The sequence below is a fragment of the Oratosquilla oratoria genome, chromosome 10 (assembly GCF_046742065.1).
Source record: "Oratosquilla oratoria isolate Oo_2021 chromosome 10, ASM4674206v1, whole genome shotgun sequence".
Taxonomy (NCBI): domain Eukaryota; kingdom Metazoa; phylum Arthropoda; class Malacostraca; order Stomatopoda; family Squillidae; genus Oratosquilla; species Oratosquilla oratoria.
The window spans coordinates 64,005,370-64,028,866 of NC_134786.1; the positions used below are offsets into that span (position 1 = coordinate 64,005,370).

At 40.6% G+C, this 23,497-nt stretch overlaps 1 protein-coding gene across 6 annotated transcripts in view; it reads right to left on the minus strand.

Annotated features, from left to right (window-relative positions):
- The window catches only part of Arglu1 (Arginine and glutamate rich 1), a 40,139-nt gene that overhangs the window by 8,270 nt on the left and 8,372 nt on the right, over positions 1 to 23,497 (minus strand). For 2 of the 6 annotated variants that reach the window (XM_076192000.1, XM_076192003.1), the window contains exons 2-5: positions 20,165 to 20,272; positions 13,707 to 13,814; positions 10,346 to 10,571; positions 8,118 to 8,201 (exon numbers count right to left, since the gene is read on the minus strand). In XM_076192000.1, coding sequence (XP_076048115.1) covers positions 8,118 to 8,201; positions 10,346 to 10,571; positions 13,707 to 13,814; positions 20,165 to 20,272 — 526 coding nt within the window. Of the gene's footprint in view, positions 1 to 8,117; positions 8,202 to 10,345; positions 10,572 to 13,706; positions 13,815 to 20,164; positions 20,273 to 20,615; positions 20,754 to 23,497 lie in introns of all 6 variants that reach the window. The other 4 variants (XM_076192006.1, XM_076192004.1, XM_076192001.1 and 1 more) reach the window with 4 other exon arrangements.

Sequence of the window (23,497 nt, forward strand, 5' to 3'; positions counted from 1 at the left end):
ATAGGAGGAAAGCTTCTGGGAGCTGTCAAGAGTTTTTATGAGTGTAGTAGAGCTTGTGTCAGGATTGGAAATGGAGAGAGTGAGTGGTTCGAGGTAAAGGTGGGACTTCGTCAAGGATGCGTTATGTCACCCTGGCTGTTCAACTTATACATGGATGGGGTGGTGCGAGAGGTAAATGCAAGGGTAGTGGGTCAGGGATTGGAGATGGTTAAAGAAAATGGAGAAAAGTGGGAGGTGAGTCAGCTGTTGTTTGCGGACGACACTGCACTTGTGGCAGGATCAGAGGAGGGATTGAGGAAGTTGGTGACAGAGTTTGGGAGAGTATGTGATAGAAGAAAGCTAAAGATAAATGTGGGTAAAAGTAAGGTGATGAAATGTACAAGGGGTGAAAGTGGTAGTAGACTGGAAGTGAGCATTAAGGGAGAGCGACTTGAGGAAGTGGATAGTTTTAGATACTTGGGTGCAAATGTGGCAGGAAAAGGTGGAGTGAAGGTGGAGGTAGAATGTAGATTGAAAGAAGGGGGTAAATGCCTTGGTGGATTAAAGAGTGTAATGAGGAATAGACATTTGGGAATGGATGCTAAGAGGAGACTGTATGAAGGAGTGATTGTGCCAACAGCACTGTATGGGGCAGAAACATGGAACATAAGAGAAGAAGAGAGGAGTTTGAATGTGTTTGAGATGAGGTGTCTGAGAAGTATGATGGGGGTTACTAGGCTAGGTAGAGTGAGAAATGAGGAGGTGAGGAGGGAACAGGGGTGGAAAAGGAGCTGGGAGATAGGGTTGATGAAAGAATATTAGGATGGTTTGGACACATGGAAAGAATGAGTGAAGAAAGACTAGTAAAAGAGGTATGGAAGGCAGATGTGGAGTGAACATGAGGGGACGTCCTAGGATGAGGTGGATGGATGGGGTGAAGGGGGCTTTGGGGAAGAGGGGAATGTCTGTTGAGGAAGGATAGGAGAGGACAGAAGACAGGGGTGAATGGAGAATGGTTGTATATGGATGATGTTGTGATTGCATGAGGTGGAATGGGCGGGGGGATGAGGTAGTATGTGTGAGCAAAATTTGACGCAGCCCGAAGGGATTTCTCCCCGTCCTCTCCTTTTATGCAATGGGGGGACGGAGAGGGGGGGGGTCGCCGATTTAATGAAGCGGCCTTGCTGTGGATGTGCTGTGTCTTGCGACACTGCTTCTGACCCAGGGCAGTGGACAAGGTGCAGGGATGACCCGTCATCCAGGAGGTGCTCAGATAAGAGGGAGGGTGGAGGGGTGTGGAGTGTATTCAGGGATGGAATGGGTGGAAATGATTTTATGCCTTTCCCTTTTTGGCTACCTCCCTTGTAAGGGGGAAAAAGCCTTGGTATATGTATAAGTATGTATGTATGTATTGTGATGTATCATTGAATCATTGTACATCAGGCATCCAATGTTGCACACGAGAATTTGACTCATACTCAAGGGGCTAAGAGAGACTACATGTCTAAAGGGTGCGAAGAAATAGTTTTCCATATGGATGCATAAATACTTTGAATAGCTTAGGTGACATAGCCCAGGTTGGAACAATACATGAATTTAAATCTGAAAAAAATTCATGACAATTGGAAATTAAGGATACAGACCAAGTTGGAACTACACACGAATCTGAACTTAGGTATAATATGCTGGAGAGAAGATGGGATCCCCTGAGGGTTGCTCCTTTCCTGTACATTATAATTAAGTAAAAACACACTACAACACACACACACACACACACAAACACACACTAAAATACACATACACACACATTAAATGCTTCTGTAGAAATCACTACAATAATATTTGTTAAATACCTCTGTTATTGGAAATTTGTGGTTGCAGTAATAATTTCATGGCACAAGCTAGCAGAGCTAAAAATAAGAGGTAATGGGTGATGGACGGGAGTGGACTGGGTGAGGGTGGGTGCATGCATTGAATGGTTACCTCCCTTATATAGAGGAAGAAGCCTATTGGTACAAAAATATTATATTGATAGAATAACCTAGTACAGATTATGCAGTGTAACTTAGACAAATGTAAAATTATAGATACAAAACATGTGAAACAGTTTAGTTAGGTAAGCTTGGCTAAGTTAGTGGCCCTAATATGTACATACATATACCAAAGGCTTCTTCCCCCTTACAAGGGAGGTAGCCAAAAAACAAAGACATAAAATCCACTCACACCCATTCCATCCCCACATACTCCCCATCCACCCCCTCCCTCCCTCTTATCTTGGCTCCTTCTGGATGATGGGTCATCCCTGCATCTAGCCAACTGCCCTGGGTCAGAAGCAGTGTTGCAAGACACAGCACATCCACAACAAGACTGCTTCATTAAATCAGCAATCCCCTGTCCCCTTGTGAAGAAATGAAGATGGAGAGAAATCCCGTCAGGCTGCATCAACTTATTTTTCACACATACTCCCCCACCCCACATCCATTCCCTTTCATGCATCGCAGCAGCATCCTTACACAACTATTCTCCATTTACCCCTATCTTCTGTCTTCTCCCGTCCTTCCTCAACAGGCATTTCCCTCTTTCCCAATGCCCCTTTTACCCCACCCATCTATCTCATCTTTGGTCACCCCATCATGTTCACTCCTTCTACTTTTGCCTTCCACACCTCTTTTACTGATCTTTCTTCACTTATTCTTTCCATGTGTCCAAACCATCCTTGTACTCTTTCATCAACCCTATCTCCCAACTCCCTTTCCACCCCCATTCTCCTCTTCTCCTCGTTTCTCACTTTATCCAACCTAGTAACACCTATCATACTTCTAAGGCACCTCATCTCAAACAAAATGAAACTACTCCTCTCTTATGTTCCATGTTTCTGCCCCATACATTGCTGTCAGCACAATCACTCCTTCATACAATCTCCTCTTAGCATCCATTCCCAAATATCTATTTCTCATTACACTTTTTAATCCACCAAGGCATTTACTTGCTTCTCTCAATCTACATTCTACCTCCACCTCCACACCTCCTTTTCATGCCACATTCGCAACCAAATATATAAAACTATCCACTTCCTACAGTCTCTCTCCCCTAATACTCAGTTCCAGTCTGCTGCCACTTTCTCCCCTTGTACATTTCATCACCTTACTTTTACCCACATTTATCTTCAACTTCCTTATTTCACACACCTTCTCAAATTCTGTCACTAACTTCCTCAATCCCTCCTCTGATCCTGCTACAAGCACAGTGTTGGCTTATCTCTCACTTTTCTTTAAACATCTCCAATCCCTGACCCACCACCCTTGGATTTACCTCTCACACCACCCTATCCATGTATAAACTGAACAGCCAAGGTGACATAACACATCCCTGGCAAAATCCCATCTTTACCCCAAATCACGTGCTCTCTCCTTTTCTGATTCTAACACAGCTCTACTACTCTCATAAAAACTCTTGACTGTTCTTAAAAGCTTTCCTCCTATCCCATATATCTGCAATACCTCCCACAGTGCCTTTCTGTCAACCCTCTCATAAGCCTTTTCCAAATCCATAGTTTCAAAAAACATCCTTACCTTTTCCTATAGCTTTCTCACATATCTGTCTCCCCACAAAAATCTGATCTATGCAACCTCTACCTGTCCTAAACCCACATTGTTCCTCACCAATTACTCCCTCCATTCTTCTACTAATCCTCTCAATCAAGACCCTCCCATAAGTCTTCCCAAGTACACTTAACATACTAATCCCTCTGAAACTACTGCACTCACACTTGCCCCCTCCGTTGTAGGGGGAAAATTGCATTCGGTATATGTATGTATGTATATAGTAGAACCTGTGTTAGAATTAGAAATGGAGAGAGTGGTTTGAGGTAAGGGATGTGTTATGTTGTTTTGGCTGTTCAATTTACATATGGATGGGGTGGTGTGAGAGGTAAATGCAAGGTAATGGGCCAGGGATTGGAGATGGTTAAAGAAAATAGAGAAAAATGGGATACACGCCACTTGTTATTTGCCGACGACACTACACTTGTAGCAGGTGACAGAGTTTAGGGAAGGCGTGCGAAAGAAGGAAGTTGATGATAAATGTGGGTAAAAGTAAGGTGATGTGATGTACAAGGGGAGAGGATGGCATCAAAAGTGACCAAATTTTTACATTGAATGAGAATCAGACAAGAAACAATGGTCTTAAACTCTCCGGAAATAGATTCAATTTGGAAGTAGGTAGAAACAACTTTGCCAACCGTGTAGTTAATGAATGGAATAAACTTCCTGCACAGGTAGTGCAATGTAGTTCAGTTCGAAGCTTTAAGAATCATTTAGATAAATACCTAAGTAAGATGCTGTAATGATTATAATTTATCTTATATTATTTGTTTTTGTTTTGTTATCATTTGTCTGTCTGATTTTTATTTATCATTAGTTATATGTCAATTTATTATTATTTACTATTTACCTGTTTGTTTATTGTTTAACTATACCTATGCATTTATTTATGTATTTTATTTGTTATTTACATTATCATAGTTTTTATTTATTATTTTATTATTAATATGATTTTTTTTTCGCATCCGACCTAGATATGGATCAAAAGGTCTCCTGTCGGCATGCTCCGCCTTTGTAATCCTTTGTAATTTCTCTCCGTCTTCTCTGTTTTTGCATGAGGGGTCAGAGAGGAGGGGTCACCAATTAAATGAAGCAGCCTTGTTGTGGATGTCCTTTGTCTTGCTACATTGCTTCTGACCCAGGGCAGTGGGCAAAATGGGAGGGATGGTGAATGGGAGTGGAGTATGTGGGGAAGAAATGGGCGGGAGTGGATTTATGCCTTTGACTTTAGCTATCTCCCTTGTAAGGGGAGAAAAAACCCTTGCTCTATATATATATATATATATATATAACGTAGAAACCACTGTTGGAGTAGAAAAGACTGGAAACGGGGAATCTATATATTTCGATTGCAAACTGCAATCCTCTTCAGTAGATCTACTGAAGAGGATTGCAGTTTGCAATCGAAATATATAGATTCCCCGTTTCCAGTCTTTTCTACTCCAACAGTGGTTTCTACGTTATTGACAAATGTGTGATTACATTTTTCACCTGTAATATATATATATGTTGTGTAATGTAATGTAATGCAATGTCTATCTATATACCAAGGTCTTTTTCCCCTTTACAAGGGAGGTAGCCAAATCCCACTTGGCTACATACCCAATCCAACCCATTCCATTCCCAACCACCACCCTTTCCTCCCTTTCACCTTAGCTCCTCATGGATGATGGATCATCCCTGTAGCAATGCAGCAAGACATAGTTATGAAATGCAACTTAAAGTAATGGGATGAATGAGCAGGATCGTATGCTCATGCATAGAACTGGTTTGAGGTAACATTAGGACAGTGTCATGTTGCCTTGGTTGTTCAATTTATACATGGATGGGGTGGTGCAAGAGTAATGGGCCAGAGATTGGACATGGTTAAAGAAAATGGTAAAAAATGGGAGATAAGCCACTTGTTGGTTGCTGACAACATTGTGTTTGTAGCAAAATCAGTGGAGGAATTAAAGAAGTTAGTGACAGAGTTTGGAAAGGTGTGAGAATGAAGCAAGTTGAAGATAAATGTGGGTAAACATAGATGATGAGATGTACAAGGGGAGAGGATGGCAGCAAATTGGAAGTGGGTATTAAAGGAGAAAGACTGGAGGAAATGGATAGTTTTAGATACTTGGATGCAAATGTGGTGGTTAAGGGAGGAGTGGTGGTGGAATGTAGATTGTGAGAAGCAAGGAAATGCCTTGGGGGATTGAAAAGTGTAATGAGAAATAGACATTTGGGAATGAATGGTAAAAGTAGATTGTATGATGGGATGATTGTGCAGACAACACTGTATGGGGCAGAAACATGGAACATTAAGAGAGGAAGAGTTTAAAAGTGTTCGAGATGAAATGCCCAAGAAGTATGGTTGGGGTAGACTGGATAGAATGAGAAACAAGGAGGTGAGGAGGAGAATGGGGTGGAAAGGGAGTTGGGAGATAGGGTTGATGAAAAAGTATTGGGATGGTTTGGTCATATGGAAAGAATGCGCGATGAAATAGTAAAAGAGGTGCAGAAGGCAGAGGTGGAGGGTGTGTACATGGGGGGTGACCAAGGATGAAATGGATGGGGTAAAAGGGGCATTGGGAAAGACAGGAATGTCTGTTGCGGAAGGAAGGGAGAAGAGAGAAGATAGGGGTGAGTGGAAAATGGTTGTGTATGGATGATGCTGTGATGTATGGAAAGGAGTGGGCGATGGAGGGGAGTATGTGTGAATGATATTTTGATGCAGCCTAAAGGGATTTCTCCATGTCTTCTCTTTTTCTTCATGAGGGGATGGAGAGGGGAAGTTGCTGATTAAATGATGTGGCCTTGTTGTGGATGTGCTGTCTTGCTACACTACTTCTGACCCAAGGCAGTGGGTGAGATGCAGGGATGACCCGTCATCCAGGAGCCAAGAAAAGAGGGAGGAAGGGAGGGGTGGTGAATAGGAGTGGAGTATGTACGAATGAAATGGGTGGGAGTGGATTTATGCCTTTGACTTTGGCTACCTCCTCTGTAAGGGGGATAAGTCCTTGGTATATGTATACAGGGTGCGTAGGGTAATTGTTTCGTTGTTTCAGGGACACGGTGTGGAAAGACGCGGGTAACCACACCACTCAAAACAAATTCAACCAATCAGTACATGAAGAGACTTTGTCCCAGCAACACCTTATATCCATGAAGAGCTTAATATTTCCTCACCTATGGAGAAGCCATGTGGTACTTATGTTAATCTCTGCCAGACACGGCAGCAGCAAGATCTCAAAACTGCTAAAAGTGACTGAACAGTTCGTGAGGACCATCAAGAGGGAGTTGACTTCTTCTGACTATGATTATGAAGGTGTTGCCTAGAGGAAACATCATTCTTGATGATTGGACACCATAAGGGATGCCGAATTTGTCACTCAATTGCATGCCATAGTTGATGAAGACCCTAGTCAGTCCATGAGGTCCACAGCCAGAGAGCTGCAAGTGTCTGTGGGCACCATAAGGAAGTGTTTGCATAAAGATATCAGATACAAGTCATACAAGATGTGTAAGGGTCAAATCCTTTCCATGAAGATGCATGAGAACTTCAAGAAAAGCAAGAAGATGCTCAACAAACTAAAGCACCCTCTGGAGAACAGAATGCTCTGGTTCTTTTCAGACAAAAAGAACTTCTGCCAGGACCAGACCCACAACTCTCAGAACAACAGTTGGTTAGCTGTCCGTCCCATGGATGTGCCATGAGTCATGAAAACCAAGTTTCCTGCAACTGTCATGGTGTTTGGGGTAGTCTGTAGTGAGGGCCAAGTCCCGTGTTCCTCTTTCCACAGGGGCTCAGGGTGAGCACTGAAGTGTACATCAATGTCCTACAGACCCATGTGAAGCCATGGATTGAGGAAGTAGCTGCTGGTAGACCCTACATATGGCAACAGGACTTGGCACCATGTCACACCTCTAGAAAATCTCAGAAATGGCTCTCCGACAATTTTTTTGACTTCGTTGTCCCTGATGTGTGGTCCCCTAACTCATCTGACCTCAACCCTATGGACTATTTTGTATGGGGCACAGTTGAATGAGATACTAACCACACCCCATGCAAGAGTAAGGATGATCTGATCAGTCGGATCAAGGTTGTCTTCGCCAATCTCTCCAAGAAATTTGTCAAGAAGGCCTGTGCCAGGTTTTGAGGGTGTGTTGAGGGCATCATTGATGCCAAGGACAGATTCATTGAGTAACAGGACACCAAAAGTATGCTGATACAGAATCTGTTTTCTTTTTTGCAATAAATGCATTTTCAACTAAATTGTGACTTTTTTGTGTGACTCTAAAAAACAAAACAATTATTGTACGCACCCTGCATATGTAATTTTTTCCCCATTACTGATTCTATGCCAAGTTAGAGGTCCTACTGTAATGGTTTAAGTAAGGAACTGAGAAGAAAATAATGGACTGAGGATGAACCTGATGAGGAAATGTAGGGTTGGGAATGAACACAAGGGTTGGAATAAGAAGGGTTTGAGTAGAGATGGGATATGAGTCAGAAACTAATAAAGACCCTTACTAAGAGAGCAAGGTTCCAATACTTACCAGACGGTGCTGCGCCAATTCTATCTTGCGCCTGTTTTCTTCCATTATACGCTCAAGTTCCTCACGTTGTTTGCGTTCCTCCTCCTAGAAGGTGGAATAACAAGTCAGGTGTGCATGCTCCAAGTAGTTGTTGAGGGGTATCAGCTGACCAGCCTTGTCTTGCACTCCACCCTGGGATCTTCAGCCAAAATATCTTAGTCCCAATGAATGCTGGGTGGGTGTATGCTTTGACTTGACCATCCCTCTTATAAAGAGGAAAAGGCCTTTAGGTATATGTATACATCTTGTTAACAAAATCCACTTCAAGAATGGCATATTGACAGAGCACCATAGTAGCATTTTATCAAAATAAAATCTTATATAGAATTCTTAGTCAACACTATTCAGTTTGGTGACAACATAGCTGTAGGAACACCTCTTGGGAGTGCAAGGTCAGGCCAGCCAGGACACATCATCTGATGGTACACAAAGCAACATTAAGACTACCTGGGTATGGACATTTGATAGCAAGTGCTCTTCATTACAACAAGATTTAAAAAAAGAAACAACATATTGAGCTTAACTACATGCAAGCATGTTACACAATTATTCACAACTTAAGAAAACAGTCGTAACATGCTTGCTCAAGTGACTAGGGCACAAGACAATGTAAAAAGGGGCTTACTCTACAGGGCCTATTTGAAGCACCCTGCGTGTGCACATCCACAAGTATGAAGCATGAATATGAATCATGTGTGACTGTAGAAATCAAAATAAGCCCTGTACAGTAAGTGGAAGGCAACATCTTTAACCATTGAATAAGCAAATTTTATAACGTGCAACACGTTACCAAGGTAAAAAATGAAACACTCAAATCTTACATAAAATGATACACAATACATCTGTTTGTGGTACCTAGATTATTGAAGTCCTGACTTGCTCATTGAATCGATTAAGGATGCAGCCCTGGAAAGAATGACTATACCTGCCATATAGTTACCATACACGATGTCCACAAATCCTCGCCTAGTTACAGCTCTGGCCTAAAATCCGCAGGTCACACTATCTTGATAGAAAGTCACCAACAAAATGTTTGCTTTGGATCTAGTCTGTTTTGAGTGTTCATTTTGACACCAGCAAGGGGTTATGCCATTGACAATGGCAAAGACTGAAAACCTTTCATTCACACACTCGGAGAATGAATAAAACTGGGATGATGGGGAATAAATATTAAGGAAAAGGCTGACTGAAAAAAAACAGCTACTTGGCCAAAGAAAAAACAAGTAGGAGAGAGAGAGAGAGAGAGGACTTGTGCTAAGTCGAATAACACTGAGAAGTTGATTGCAGTCAAGGGATCAATGGGGGATAGGAAGATTAACTAAGACACAAATAAAGACATCAAATTAGTTTTCCTGATTTGGAAAAAAAAATAAAAGAAAAAAATGGGTTGGAGAAGCCAGACGAGACAACCACAGGCATCCACACGCCTTTGCATACCCCGTGGCATATTGGAACGCAGAAGTTTTTTGGTAAAACATGGGTGTAGCATACTCCAGCATTGCAGACACACTAAAGTTTTTTGTATTTTTTTTGGGGGGTTTAACCGGGGAGCCACTTGTGGGCATTACCTCCGTGAGTTGCTATAGCTTTTCAACTGGTGAGGAATGGCTGAAAGAGTCTGAGTTAGTTGTCATGCACAAGCTTGGGGTCTTTTTCATCTTTTTTTTCTTAAGTGGCAATTACACAATCCAACCATCAAAATCACTTTAATTAAAGCTTGGACAAAATACAACTTTTAAACCTTGATATACACTTGATCTTGTGTATCTAAGAAATAAATAAATAAATAAATAAATAAATAAATAAATAAAAATAATAATAAAAAAAAAAGGAAAAGCATAAATCTGACCCTTATAAACAATACTGCCTAGTTTCACTGAACTGCTTCATGGCAAGATCTATGTTTTATTGACATTCTTTATTTTATGAAAACCCTTAGTCTTACTATAAGATCTTTCACATTACATAGAACATATTCCACTACAATTCTGAACAGTGTTGACATGAACACAAAAAAAAAAGTAATAATCTTAAATGGCCTCCGTACACAGAAGTCCTCAATAGGAACAAGCCGCCTATTCACAGCAGCATTTTTTTCACATGCTGCCCTTCCCTCCTCCACAACCCTAACCTCGATTTCTCCACCTCCTCCTCCTCCTCCTCCTCTTCCCACATCTTACGGGTCCTACCTCTCTCTTCCGTTGTTCCTCCTCTTGCTGTTTGCGTTTGGCTTCGAGTTCTTCGAGCATCTGCTGCTCCATGAGCCGTTTAGCTTCCTCTACTCGTCTAAGAACTTCTGCCTCAATTTCATCTTTTCTTCTTTCAAGTTCTTCTTCAACTCTTTTAGCCACTAGCTCCTCCAACCTCTTAGCTGCCACCTCCTCCACCATCTTCTGTTCTGCCTCCCTCTGCCTTCTGAAAAACAAGAAAACCAACAGGTCAAGAGCAAATTCCAAACTAGATTTCTTCAAACAATAAAAATACATTCTTTACTGTTATGTCAATTACTACCTTGACAAAGTACTTTACAGAAATTTTACCTCCCTTTTTATCAATAATATTTCCAAACATTAAAGGAGCCTGTGTTGCCTTAGGCAGTGGGAGGGGGATAAGAAAGGGCCTTCATCCACAAAAACCCAAGCCGAAAAGGAAAATAAAAGGTTAATGGATAGATGTGGGATGGGTGACTACCTCCCTTATAAGAGGGCTTTTCAATATATATAAAACAAGTCTTTATATGGAGTAGGTTATGTAAAATATAAGGAAAGGCCCATGTTAAGAGTTATTGAATTACCACATAAGCCATTTGATCAATAATTACTGTGTTGCTGTCTTGGTAAAGCTAAAGGGGCAATGCAGGATGAGGTGGTATTTTCTGTGTGGTGATTTCATCTGGAGCAATTTGCTTGTGGCTGGGCTTCTTCTGAATTGATATCTGAATGCTGAATGGTGACCTGTCCACAGTCATGATTGTGTGGTTTTTGCTTATAGGATTGTCTGGAGAAGTTAAATGGAGTTGGGAGTTTAGTGGTCAATCTTGGAGTGCATGTTTTGAGATCTGAGTATATATATGTGTTTAATTGTGGATATGTTGATGGTATCCATCTGGGGTACTAGCTGCATGTTATTGTGGCTAAGTAGCATGCAGCTGATACTTTAGGGTCTATATGGGGAGCCTCTAAGGACCAGAGCCACACATAATTTTGTCTGTGATAAGAGGAAATCTTTGTTCATATAGAAATGATGACACTTTATCATACTGCGACTGTCCTTCCATTATGCTGTCCCCTCCCACCCCTTGTTACTGTTCTGTACCATTTCTCTGAATATTCATTTCCTTTCTTCACCTAACCCTGTGGTGGGGGAAAAGAATACTGCCACCAAGTCATCCCACTTAAGTCATATGAGGCAACAAAATATGGGACAGAGATAGGACTAGGCATCCTTATCCCTGTAGCCCCAAAGGGGACATTCTTAAAAAATGTAAAGGAATAAGAGGGTCTAGGAATTTTCCAACCAGTACCCTAAGGTTTGGGTCTTTTAATGTGTGTGGATGTAATACAGATGAGTGTAAAAGGGAAGAGATAGGCAGTATGTTTGTGAGAAGAAAGATGGATGTGTTGCCATTGAGTGAAACTAAGTTGAAAGGGAGGGGCAAGTGTCAATTTGGGAGTATAGTTGGGAGGTTCTCAGGAAAGAAGAGAGGACGAGGGAGAGAAGGGGTGGCTATACTACTAAGTGAAGAGAGTATGTGTGTAGTGGAGTGGAAGGAGGTTTCAAGGTTAATGTGGATAAAGGTGAAACTAGGAAGGAAGATGTGGGTTTTTGTAAGTGCATATGAGCCTGGTAATGAGAACAGTGTAGAGGAAAGGGAGGCTTTTTGGATGGATTTAAATGACTGCACAGAAGGATAAGGGAGAAATGTCAATGTAGTGGTATTGGGAGACCTTAATGCTAGGGTGGGAAATGAACCAACAGGCGGAGTGGTTGGGAAGTGTGGAGTTCCAGGAAAAAATTGTAGTGGAGAGTTGATGATAGAAATATGTCTAGAGAGTTGATCATAGCAAATACAGTGTTACAGAAGAAAGTCTAGCATTTACACATGGGAGAGGGTGGTGGATGGAAGGTGGTAGATAGAGCATTAATGGACTATATAGTGGTAACCAGGAGTATAGTAGGAAGAGTTACGAATGTACACATTCTAAGGAGGAATATCAGATCATTTCTTTGGTGGAAGGTAAGTTGAGAGTGGAGGATAGATGGATAAAGAGGAAAAGGACACAAGGTTGGGAGCTGTTTAGAGTGAACTGCTTAAATGAGAAAGAAAAGGAAAAGGAGTACTAGAAGAAACTGGGAGAGCAGGGGGAGGGAGTGAGGGATAGAGTAGAACTAGGAGTGGAGGAGGATTGGGGATGGTTCAAGGAGGGAGTAACAATGTGTGCAAAGATGGTGTGTGGAACAAGGAGGATGGGAGGAAATAGAAGGAAGGGTAGTGAGTGGTGGGATGAAGAAGCAAAGAAGGTTGAAGAAAAGAAGAGGCGAGCTTTCACAAATTGGTTACAAAACAGGACGAGAGAATTATATGAGAGGTACAAAGAAAAGACAAGTAAAGCATAAGATAAAGGAGGCAAAGAGGAGAGCAATGTGAAATGGGGTAAGATTATGACAGAAAAATTTTAAAGTAATAAAAAGATGCTAAGATAAGAGGGAGGGTGGAGGGGTGTGGAGTGTATTCAGGGATGGAATGGGTGGGAATGATTTTATGCCTTTTCCTTTTTGGCTACCTCCCCTGTAAGGGGGAAAAAGCCTTGGTCTATGTATGTATGTAAAAAGATGTTTTGGAAGGAAATTCAGAGGAGGCAAATCAAGTAGAGAAGAAAAAGTAAAAGGTGTAGATGGTGTGATAATGGAAGGCAGTAAGAGAAAGATGGGCAGAGTATTTTAGAGTTGCTAAATGTGAAGGAGGTTAGGGAGGGAAAGGTAGTAGTAGTGGGAAGCACTAAGAAAATGACCATGTATGAGGAAAATGGAGGTGAAATAAGGTGAAAACAGTTATTAAAATGATGAGAGCAGTAAGGCACCTGGATTAGATGGGTGTCGTGTGGAGTGTCTAAAAAAGGGATCATCCCTATATCCCACCCACTGCCCTGGGTCAGAAGCAATGTACCAAGACACAGTTATGTAATGCAATGTAATGGGATGAATGTGCAGGATCATAAGCTCTTGCATAGAACTGTGTGCCTTTCATTTTCATAAGATGTTCTATGGGATGTAGTCTGATTTAAGATTGTAGATGTTCTAGATGGGTGGTTTTGGCTCATACTCTATTATTCTTAATGCTATTTTTTTTTTTTTGTATAGTTTGTAGTGTCAATGTTGGTTTTCTTGACTGCATGAAACCATGCCTGAGAAACATAATAAAATGTGGTTCTCAAGAACTGTGTGAAAATGTGGTCCAGAACTTTAGGCTACAGGGATAAAGGCCTTCTGGAATGTGTCTATTATGTAATAATATTATCAAAAATTACTGCAATAAAGAGTTCAACTTACCTTATCCTCTCTAGTTCAGCCAGTCTATCTACTTCATCAATTTTCTTCTCTCGTGACTTTGGTTCTTCATCACTACTAGAGGAGGATGTTGGGGATCTAGAAAGGCGTCTGTACAAAAAGAAAAAGACTGTTGAGCATACAGCACTGATCCACCATGTTTTAAAAAAAATATAAGATTTCACTTTCACATTCATTCTATTTAACCCACCCCATGGCCCATGACCAGCTATCAAGATCCTAAATGTCTGCACAATCCAAAAACTTGTTAGAATATTTTGGTACTGAGATGTCAAAGAAGTAGATACAGGAGGAAATGTTTTACAACTATAATAGAGTCTATCTATATCTACCCAAGGCTTGACATTGGCCATAAAAGGTCCTTCACACAAATAACCCTTATATAAATATTAAAAAAATTATACATGCATATGAGTGGGGCTGCAGAAGAATGCTCCAAGCATCACACACACACACACACACATATATATATATATATATATATATATATATATATATATATATATATGAATATACATGGGGCGGACAGAAGTCACCCTCATATATTAAAAAGAAACCCCCCTCAACCCCACCTCATTTACAAGGGGGTTCTACATAGATATATCCATTCTAATATTGGTTAACTTTAAGAGTAATTTCTGGAGTTAGAAAAAAAGGCACTTATGAGCATTCTCCCACACCAATACAAATACACACACACACACACACATTATATGTATACATCTATATATAATATATATATATATATATATATACATATATATATATATATATAATATATATATATATATATAAATCTGCTCAGTAGCATGCAGCTGGTACTTCAGGGTCTACTTGGCGCACCTCTATGGACCAGAGTCATACATCATTTTGTCTGTGCTAGAGGAAATATCTACTCGTAGAGAAATGATGCTACCTTATTGTACAACTGTCCCTCCATTATGCTGTCCCCTCCACTCTTAATACTGTCCTGTACTTCTCTGAATATATATTTCCATTTTTCCCAAACACTATGGTAGAGGAGAAAGAATACTGACACTGAGTGTTCCCACTTGGATTGTAAAAGCTGACTAAAACAGGACGGAAGATATGACTAGGCATCCTGCTCTCTGTAGCCCTAAAAAGTAAATTCCTAAAAAAAAGTCAAGACATAAGAGGGTCTGGGAGGAGCTTTCCAACTAGAACCCTAAGGTCACACACATATATATAAATGTCTGGAGGGAATGTAAAATGCTTGAGAAAATTAAATTTGGGGGATAAAACAAACAGAAAACAGTTAATCATAATGAGTGCACCCACAACACCATATGGAGCAGACTTGGATTTTGAAGTAGGCAGATAGATGCTAGACAAGGACAAACAGGTGAGGCAGGCAGGAGTGGAAAGAGAAATGGTGGACTGTGCTGATCAAAGAAGGCCGAGATGGTATGAGCACAGGGGAAAAATAATTAAAGAAAAATGATCAGTATAGGCATGGAAAGCAGATGTAGATGAAGCGGACTTTAGAAGACACTAGGAAGAGAGTGCAAAAGATTGGAGAAAATGGCAAGTGGCTGAAATTGGATGAGGAAATGAAACAACCTACTGGGATGTTCTTCATGTCTGCTCAATAAAATTTCTCAAAAGGATGATGGTGGGGGAGGGGAGGAGGCATAGTACCACATTAAAGGAGTGGTTGAGAGACTTAAGGAGGGCCATAGAATGGGAAGATACTTGAAGTTAAAAATTATCATTCTTCTTTGAAAAGAAAATAGTCTCCAATCATAAAAGAATGCTGTATGGCTCTGGTCCTTAAGGGTGTCACTAAGAGTCCCTAGAGTAACAAGAGTATGATACTTGTGCAGTCAATATCCCGCATAACACTAATTGCTTTAGGATGAACACATAGTCCCCAAATATTCCATTTTCATAAACCACTTCAATACTTCTATCTTCCCTACTGTGATATATATCATAAGAGTACCTCTTTTATATTTTACTTGGTGTATTAAACCATTACGTTTTCTCATTCTGATATTCTATACACTGATAGCTGACCAAACTTATTGAAAAAAGTAATGAAAATTGTGTAACAAAACTATGAAAATTAACATAATCATCCAAGATACAGAACTGATTAAGATCTCAAGCTAATCAATCTTAACCATTTCAGTATGATGACGCCTATGTAAGTGTCATGAGGAGCAAGTGGATACATGAGGATGCCAGCATCAGCATCTTGATTTTACATATAATTTGTAATTGTCCTGGATTCTGTGAACTGATTTGATCATGTTTTCTGTGTTTGTTATTACTCAGAGTAAAAGAGAACAAGTAATACAGCAGTGACTTTATATTCTATAATGTGAGTAGTGTGATGCATCATACATATGGCAGCCGATGCTGTGTGCGAGAATTTGACTCATACTGAAGTGGTTAATCATTTAATAATTTCAATTCTTTTTATAACACTGCACTCTGATAATGACCAAAACTTGTCATACATGCTGCCAGATATGAAATGTCACTCAGTTGGTCATGCTTGTAGTTTCCAATGGGTGGATTAGCTAGGAGAAAGGCAAAGAACAAGAGGTAGTGATGGAGGAGGAGGAGGAGGTAGAGAAGGAGGGGGTCTCTAGACATATACAAAAAATGGAAGAGGACATAATAATCCTTGCTGCTGCTACTACTACACTGCCAACCTAAGTCCTGCAAATTGATGGACACTTAAATTAAAATAAAATAAATTTCCCAAAACTCTATATGACATTTGCCCCCAACTGTTGAAATTGCACACAATTCACTTTCCCCATTCATCTGCACTCCCTACTGACATCTTAGATGACTATAGCCATTTTCAGATGATTCGTTAATTCCCCAATAGATACCTTGTATTGGGTATTTACTGTACAAGTTTTATACAACCAATAATTCAGACTTGAGGAACTTCCTACAAACCAGTCTTACACCATTCTTTTATATCCACTTCCCTGAATTCATCTCTTTCGTACAATATTGTTCCCAAGGATAGAAGCACTATCTACTTCCTATCAAATATTCCCCAATAGTTAGGCAGCACTGATGCAAACTAATGACAGCACGTATTACAGATTCCAAGGTTATAATTTGCTCACAGGCAGATAGCCAGACTTATCAAACTTATGAAGGAAAATGTTAATCTATTTCTTCATCATTTTTATTGTTCCACTGCAATTACTAGATTTATACGTCAACTGTCACCTTCTACATTACCTAGTGCATTATACCATATAAAGTAGGTGGCTGTGCTTGAAGAAAAACTTACAATAGATTTATATAGCCCATGAAAACTACTTATTCATAGCCACACCTTCCTATTTTGGTATACAAGGCTTCACTTCTACATACTACAGAAACTGGCCTCTGCAAAGCTGTAGCAAATACATTATGTAGAACAATTGCAATAGAAATAAGCCTATATGACATAAAGGATTTGTTCACATGAATCTACAGCACAAAAGATATATGCTGTCCACAATTCCCAAGAATACATCAGCCATTCTTGTACTTTATATGTGGAGGCAACTGTACATAATCTGACTTCTCTGCACAGTAGTGGGGGCACAATGACATGACCACTAAACATCTAGAAAGGATGGCCTTTAGCAGGAGTTCAAGGAGGTGATTCCTCCATAACTTCAGTATCATAACCCATTAACAGTGAAGTTTAACCAACAACAACAATTGGATTCCAATCAAACTGCATGCCAATAGGAGACTTTTCAGTCCATGATATTTGATATAAAATAAATTTCATACAGAATGCATATCTGCATACTGTCTCATACATGTATACATTTACCATAAGGCCCTTTTTCCACTTATGGGAAGTGGCCAAGTTGAACCATACACAAACCTTACACCCACCCTGCACCCATTCATTCTCACTCCTACCTTAGCTACTCATGAATGCTAAGTCATCCCTGTCCCCTACCATACTGCTCAGGTCAGAGACAATGCAGCAAGACAGCACCTCCATTGTAAGGCCAGGCCCCAACAGCCAAAGCTGGTTTACTCCCGCCACCATCATATAACAACCCCCATCCCACTCACCACTCAAGAAACTTACAAAGTATACAAGAAAACCCATAGGGTTGCCTTCATTTCCTTATCCTCTTACAACTGCTCTCCATTCATATCAAGCTTTTGCTCTCTCTCATACTTACTCAATAAACATTCTTCTTGCATCCAGTGCCAATTTTCATCTCCATCCATCTGCCTTATTCTTGGTTTTGGTTTCCTCTATCCACTTCTTCCATTCTTTTTGCTAATCTTTCTTCACCCATTCTTTCCACATGTCCAAATCATCACAGCATTCTTTGTTTAACCATATCTGACAGCTCTTTTCCTAACCCTACTCTCTGCCTCATCACCATCATATTCTATACTCCACCAAACTCAAAATCAACCCAGCAACTTGGGGACTGAACTGATGGCCATGACCCATTTCCTCTGGTGTTGGTCCCCTGCACAAAAGACCAGGGCAATAGACCAAGAAATTTGGTTATCTGAATATTAATCTAATAGTGTTTAGGTCAGCCATTTATCACTCTTAAAATTTCATTTTGTGTTGTATTTACCCATTGTATGAGGGAGCAATTGTGCCAACAGCACTGCATGGAGCAGAAACATGGAATATAAAAGAGGAATAGTTTAATTGTGTTTGAGATGAAATGTCTGAGAAGTATGGTATGGGTTACTAGGCTGGACTGAGTGAGAAATGAGGTGAGGAGAAAGGCAGGGGTGGAAAGGGAGTTGGGAGATAGGATTGATGAAAGAGTACTGGGATGATTTGGACATATGGAAAGAATAAGTGAAGAAAAATTAGTAAAAGAGGTGTGGAAGGCAGAGGTAGGAGTGAACATGAGGGGATGACCAAGGATGAGATGGATGGATGGGGTAATATGGTCATTAGGAAAGAGGGGAATGTCTGTTGAGGAAGGAAGGGAGAAGACAGAAGACTGGAGTGAGTGGAGAATGATTGTGTAAGGATGATGTTGTGATGCATGGGAGTGGGTGGGGGATGGAAGGGCAAGGGAGTATGTGTGAATATTTTGACACAGCCCAAAGGAATTTCTCCCAGTCTTCTCTTTTTCTGCATGGGGGACAGAGAGGGGTGGGTAACTGGTTAAATGAAGCAGCCTTGATATGGATGTGTTGTGCCTTGCTACAGTGCTTCTGACCCAGGGCAGTGGGTGAGATGTAGGGATGACCTGTCATCCGGGAGCCAAGATAAGAGAGAGGGAGGGGGGTGCATGAGAGTGGAGTATGTGGGGATGGAATGGGTGGGAGTGGATTTTGTGCCTTTGTTTCTGGCTACCTCTCTTGTAAGGGGGGGAAAAGCCATTGGTATATATATGTATTTATCCCTTAATATTTCTTTCTCATTACAGTTTTCATTCCACCCAGACATATACTCACTTCCTTTACTCAATTCACCTCCACATCCACCTCTCCATTTATTATTATATCTAACCCCTGATACTTTTCCATTCCAAGCCTCTCACCCTTCACATTTATATGCTCACACTCAACCTGTCACCACTATCATTCCTTGAACATTTTATCACTATATTTATTCATATTCACTCGTGACTATATTCTCTCATACCTGTATGAGGTGGTCCTGCAAGATGGACAGTGAAGCTACCAATTTTCAACAACCATCAATGCCCTCACCTCACTTTTGTCTCTGGATTGGGGCCCAAGGTCTCTCTATTTGCTTCAGTTCTATTACTTATACTTTTTCACACAAGGAAAGATGACAACCAGTAACTGCTCTCCACTACCTATAACATTCAGCCAGTGACACAGAAACAGTCCCACTTTGATATAACACAGACAACAGTCCAAAGTTTCTTCCCAGAGGGATTTATGGGAGGTTCTGGGGTCCATTCCCAGCCATTATAGGGCTGCAGGTTTTCCATTTTGTGAAACTTTAGGCAATGATTGATTCTCCCATACCCTGCCAACCTCAGTCCCAAACTGCTTCAGTTTCAGTCTTCTCAATTTCAGTTAAGTTTATTTCCTTTTCCTACTGGTGAGCCTTGTAACAATTTGCTGTGATTGTTGGAATGAGAGATATAAAGCTTATGGAGTTTCCATGTGAATTGTTTAATTTTCCTTTTTGGTGAAATTCTGCCCTTTAAGTTTGAGACTACTTCCTGCAGTGCCTCTTAATGGCTAACATTCTCTTCATAATCAAATATATTGAGAGATTTGGAATCTAGAGAATGCTGAAGCTGTTAAAGTTGAAACAGATTATAATTTCTAACTGAATAAAAAAATTTACAACTTGGAAACTACAGGCTCTGCCATAGGACTGGTAAGACAATTTTCCAAATCTTATGATGTGCAGAATGAGCAGAATAACCTTTCTGCATACAGAATCACATATAACTGTCCAAACTATTAACAATCACCTGGACGAGCACCTGCTTGACATGCTGTACCCTCCCTTTTTTCTTCCGGAGCTACTCTCGTCATGGACCATATGGTCTCCTGCTGGTCTGCTCTCCCATTGTTTTCCACTGTAAACACATGACAAATAATAAAATAAAAGGCTTAAATCATACCCTCACATATAATGGAAACACACTTATTCAAATAACGTAATAACTAAGATAATTTTGGGAGCCTATGATTGACCCACCCACCCAAGATTAAAAAAAAATAATAATAAATAATAACAATAACAATGATAATGATAACAACAGTAAACAAGTTAATAAAAAAAAAAAAAAAAAAAAGTCATTGGCAAACCATATTAAGGCTGGACCATCAGGATTATCAAGGATACAAAAACTATATAGTCCAACATATAACAATAATCATTGCCTCAAGCTTGATTGGAAACCTACAGCCCCAAAGTACCTGGCTACAGTCCTCAGGCCTCCCCACAGATCTCTCCGGGAAGGAACGGACTACTGTCCGTGTTTTATTCACATGAAACTGTTTCATGTAACCAGCTTCCGGAAGTAGTAGAAGAGCAGTCAACAGTTGTCAGTTCTCCTTATGTGAAAAGGTGGAAGAATATATTCAAGATGACAGTATGAGAGATCTTGGGCCCAGTCCAAGGACAGTGTGTCTGTCCTTGGGGTTGCACCTCCACACGGAGGTGAGGGGAAACATAAACATAACCAAATTTCAACATAAGACATATTTATCAAGGCCTTATGGACACGATATACTTCTTTCTAAGAAATCCTAAAATTAATAGATATAAATGTTCCTCAATAATACACAAAAGTTGTGCCCAACATTCAAGCAATACACAAATATTGTAGCATCTCCACAGTCCATCTATTTTTAATTAGGTTTCAAAAGTGTATGCGAAACATTCCAATCTTACGTATTATAAATGCATGAAAATAGTATGTGATTCACCACACCATCCTGCTCCTATCAATATATTTTTGTATGACAACCTAACCATGTCCAAAACAACGCCTAGCACTAACAATGTTTAGTGACAATCTCTCAAGATTTGTTTAAATCTAATTTCTTTTTATCCTGATATTTGTACACATAACCTTAATAATGCCACCAGCAAGAAAATATCCCAAAAAATCTTGGACTTAGGACAAAACTAATTTGTGGATAATTTCCACATCTATTCTGGTCAATACCAAAAAAAAATTTCTCCATTTAACTGAGGGAAAACATTTCACTCCTGTAAGAATCAAAACCTATCTTCATTTACCCATTTCTGCATTCAATATCATTAATGCCAAACAATTTCATATTCAAGATTTTTTCATCATTATAAGAGCCCTGTATTGAATGCATTAATTTCAAGAAGTCATATTCCAGAGAATTTGTTGACATCCTTACTAATAACAACAACAACAATGAGGAGAAGAATATGGAGAAGAGAAGAGGAAGAATGCAGAGGAGGAGGAGGAGGAGGAGGAGGAGGAGGAGGAGGAGGAGGAGGAGAGGAGGAAGGAGGAGGAGGAGGAGGAGGAGGAGGAGGAGGAGGAGGAGGAGGAGGAGAAGAAGAAGTGAAAAGAGATGAAGAGACGGAAAGAAAGGAAAAAAGAACAAGAAGAACAAGAACAACAACAAACCATAAACAAGCAAAACAACGAGGTATTCATATTGTGCACTAAACCTTACCAAACTTTTTTTTTCATGGTAACTGACTTAGTACTGTACAAAATATGAAAAACTTAAGTAATAGTATGTAGAAAATATAAAAATACAGATTTATAAACATACATACATACATATACCAAGGCTTTTCCCCCCTTACTAGGGAGGTAGCCAAAAAGGAAAAGGCATAAAATCATTCCCACCTATTCCATCCCTGAATACACTCCACACCCCTCCACCCTCCCTCCCATCTTAGCACCTCCTAGATGACTGGTCATCCCTGCACCTTGTCCACTGCCCTGGGTCAGAAGCAGTGTCGCAAGACACAGCACATCCACAGCAAGGCCGATTCATTAAATCGGCGACCCCACCTCTCCATCCCCCCATTGCATAAAAGGAGAGGACGGGGAGAAATCCCTTCGGGCTGCGTCAAAATTTTGCTCACACACAATACCTCACCCCCCATCCACCCGTCCATTCCACCTCATGCATCACAACATCTTCCATATACAGTATAACCATTCTCCATTCACCCCTGTCTTATGTCCTCTCCCGTCCTTCTTCAACAGACATTCCCCTCTTCCCCAAAGCCCCCTTCACCCCATCCATCCATCTCATCCTAGGACGTCCCCTCATGTTCACTCACTCCACATCTGCCTTCCATACCTCCTTTACTAGTCTTTCTTCACTCATTCTTTCCATGTGTCCAAACTATCCTAATACTCTTTCATCAACCCCATCTCCCAACTCCCTTTCCACCCCCGTTCTCCTCCTCACCTCCTCATTTCTCACTCTATCTAGCCTAGTAACCCCCATCATACTTCTCAGACACTTCATCTCAAACACATTCAAGCTCCATCTCTCGTCCTCTCTTATGTTCCATGTTTCTGCTCCATACAGTGCTGTTGGCACAATCACTCCTTCATATAGTCTCCTCTTAGCATCCATTCCCAAATTTCTATTCCTCATTACACTTTTTAATCCGCCTAGGCATTTACTCCCTTCTCTCAATCTACATTCTACCTCCACCTTTACTCCACCTTTTCCTGCCACATTTGCTCCCAAGTATCTAAAACCATCCACTTCCTCCAGTCGCTCTCCCTTAATGCTCACTTCCAGATTACTGCAACTTTCACCCCTTGTACATTTCATCACCTTACTTTTACCCACATTTATCTTCAGCTTTCTTCTATCACACACTCTCCCAAACTCTGTCACCAACATCCTCAATCCCTCCTCCGATCCTGCCACAAGCGCGGTGTCATCTGCAAACAACAACTGGCTCACCTCCCACTTTTCTCCATTTTCTTTAACCATCTCCAATCCCTGACCCACTACCCTTGCATTTACCTCTCGCACTACCCCATCCATGTATAAGTTGAACAGCCAGGGTGACATAACGCATCCTTGACGAAGTCCCACCTTTACCTCGAACCACTCACTCTCTCCATTTCTAATCCTGACACAAGCTCTACTACTCTCATAAAAACTCTTGACAGCTCCTAGAAGCTTTCCTCCTATCCTGTATATCCGCATAACCTCCCACAGTGCCTTTCTGTCTACCCTGTTGTAAGCCTTTTCCAGATCCATAAAGCCCCAAAAAACATCCTTCCCCTTTCCTATAGCTTTCTCACATATCTGTCTTACCACATAAATCTGAT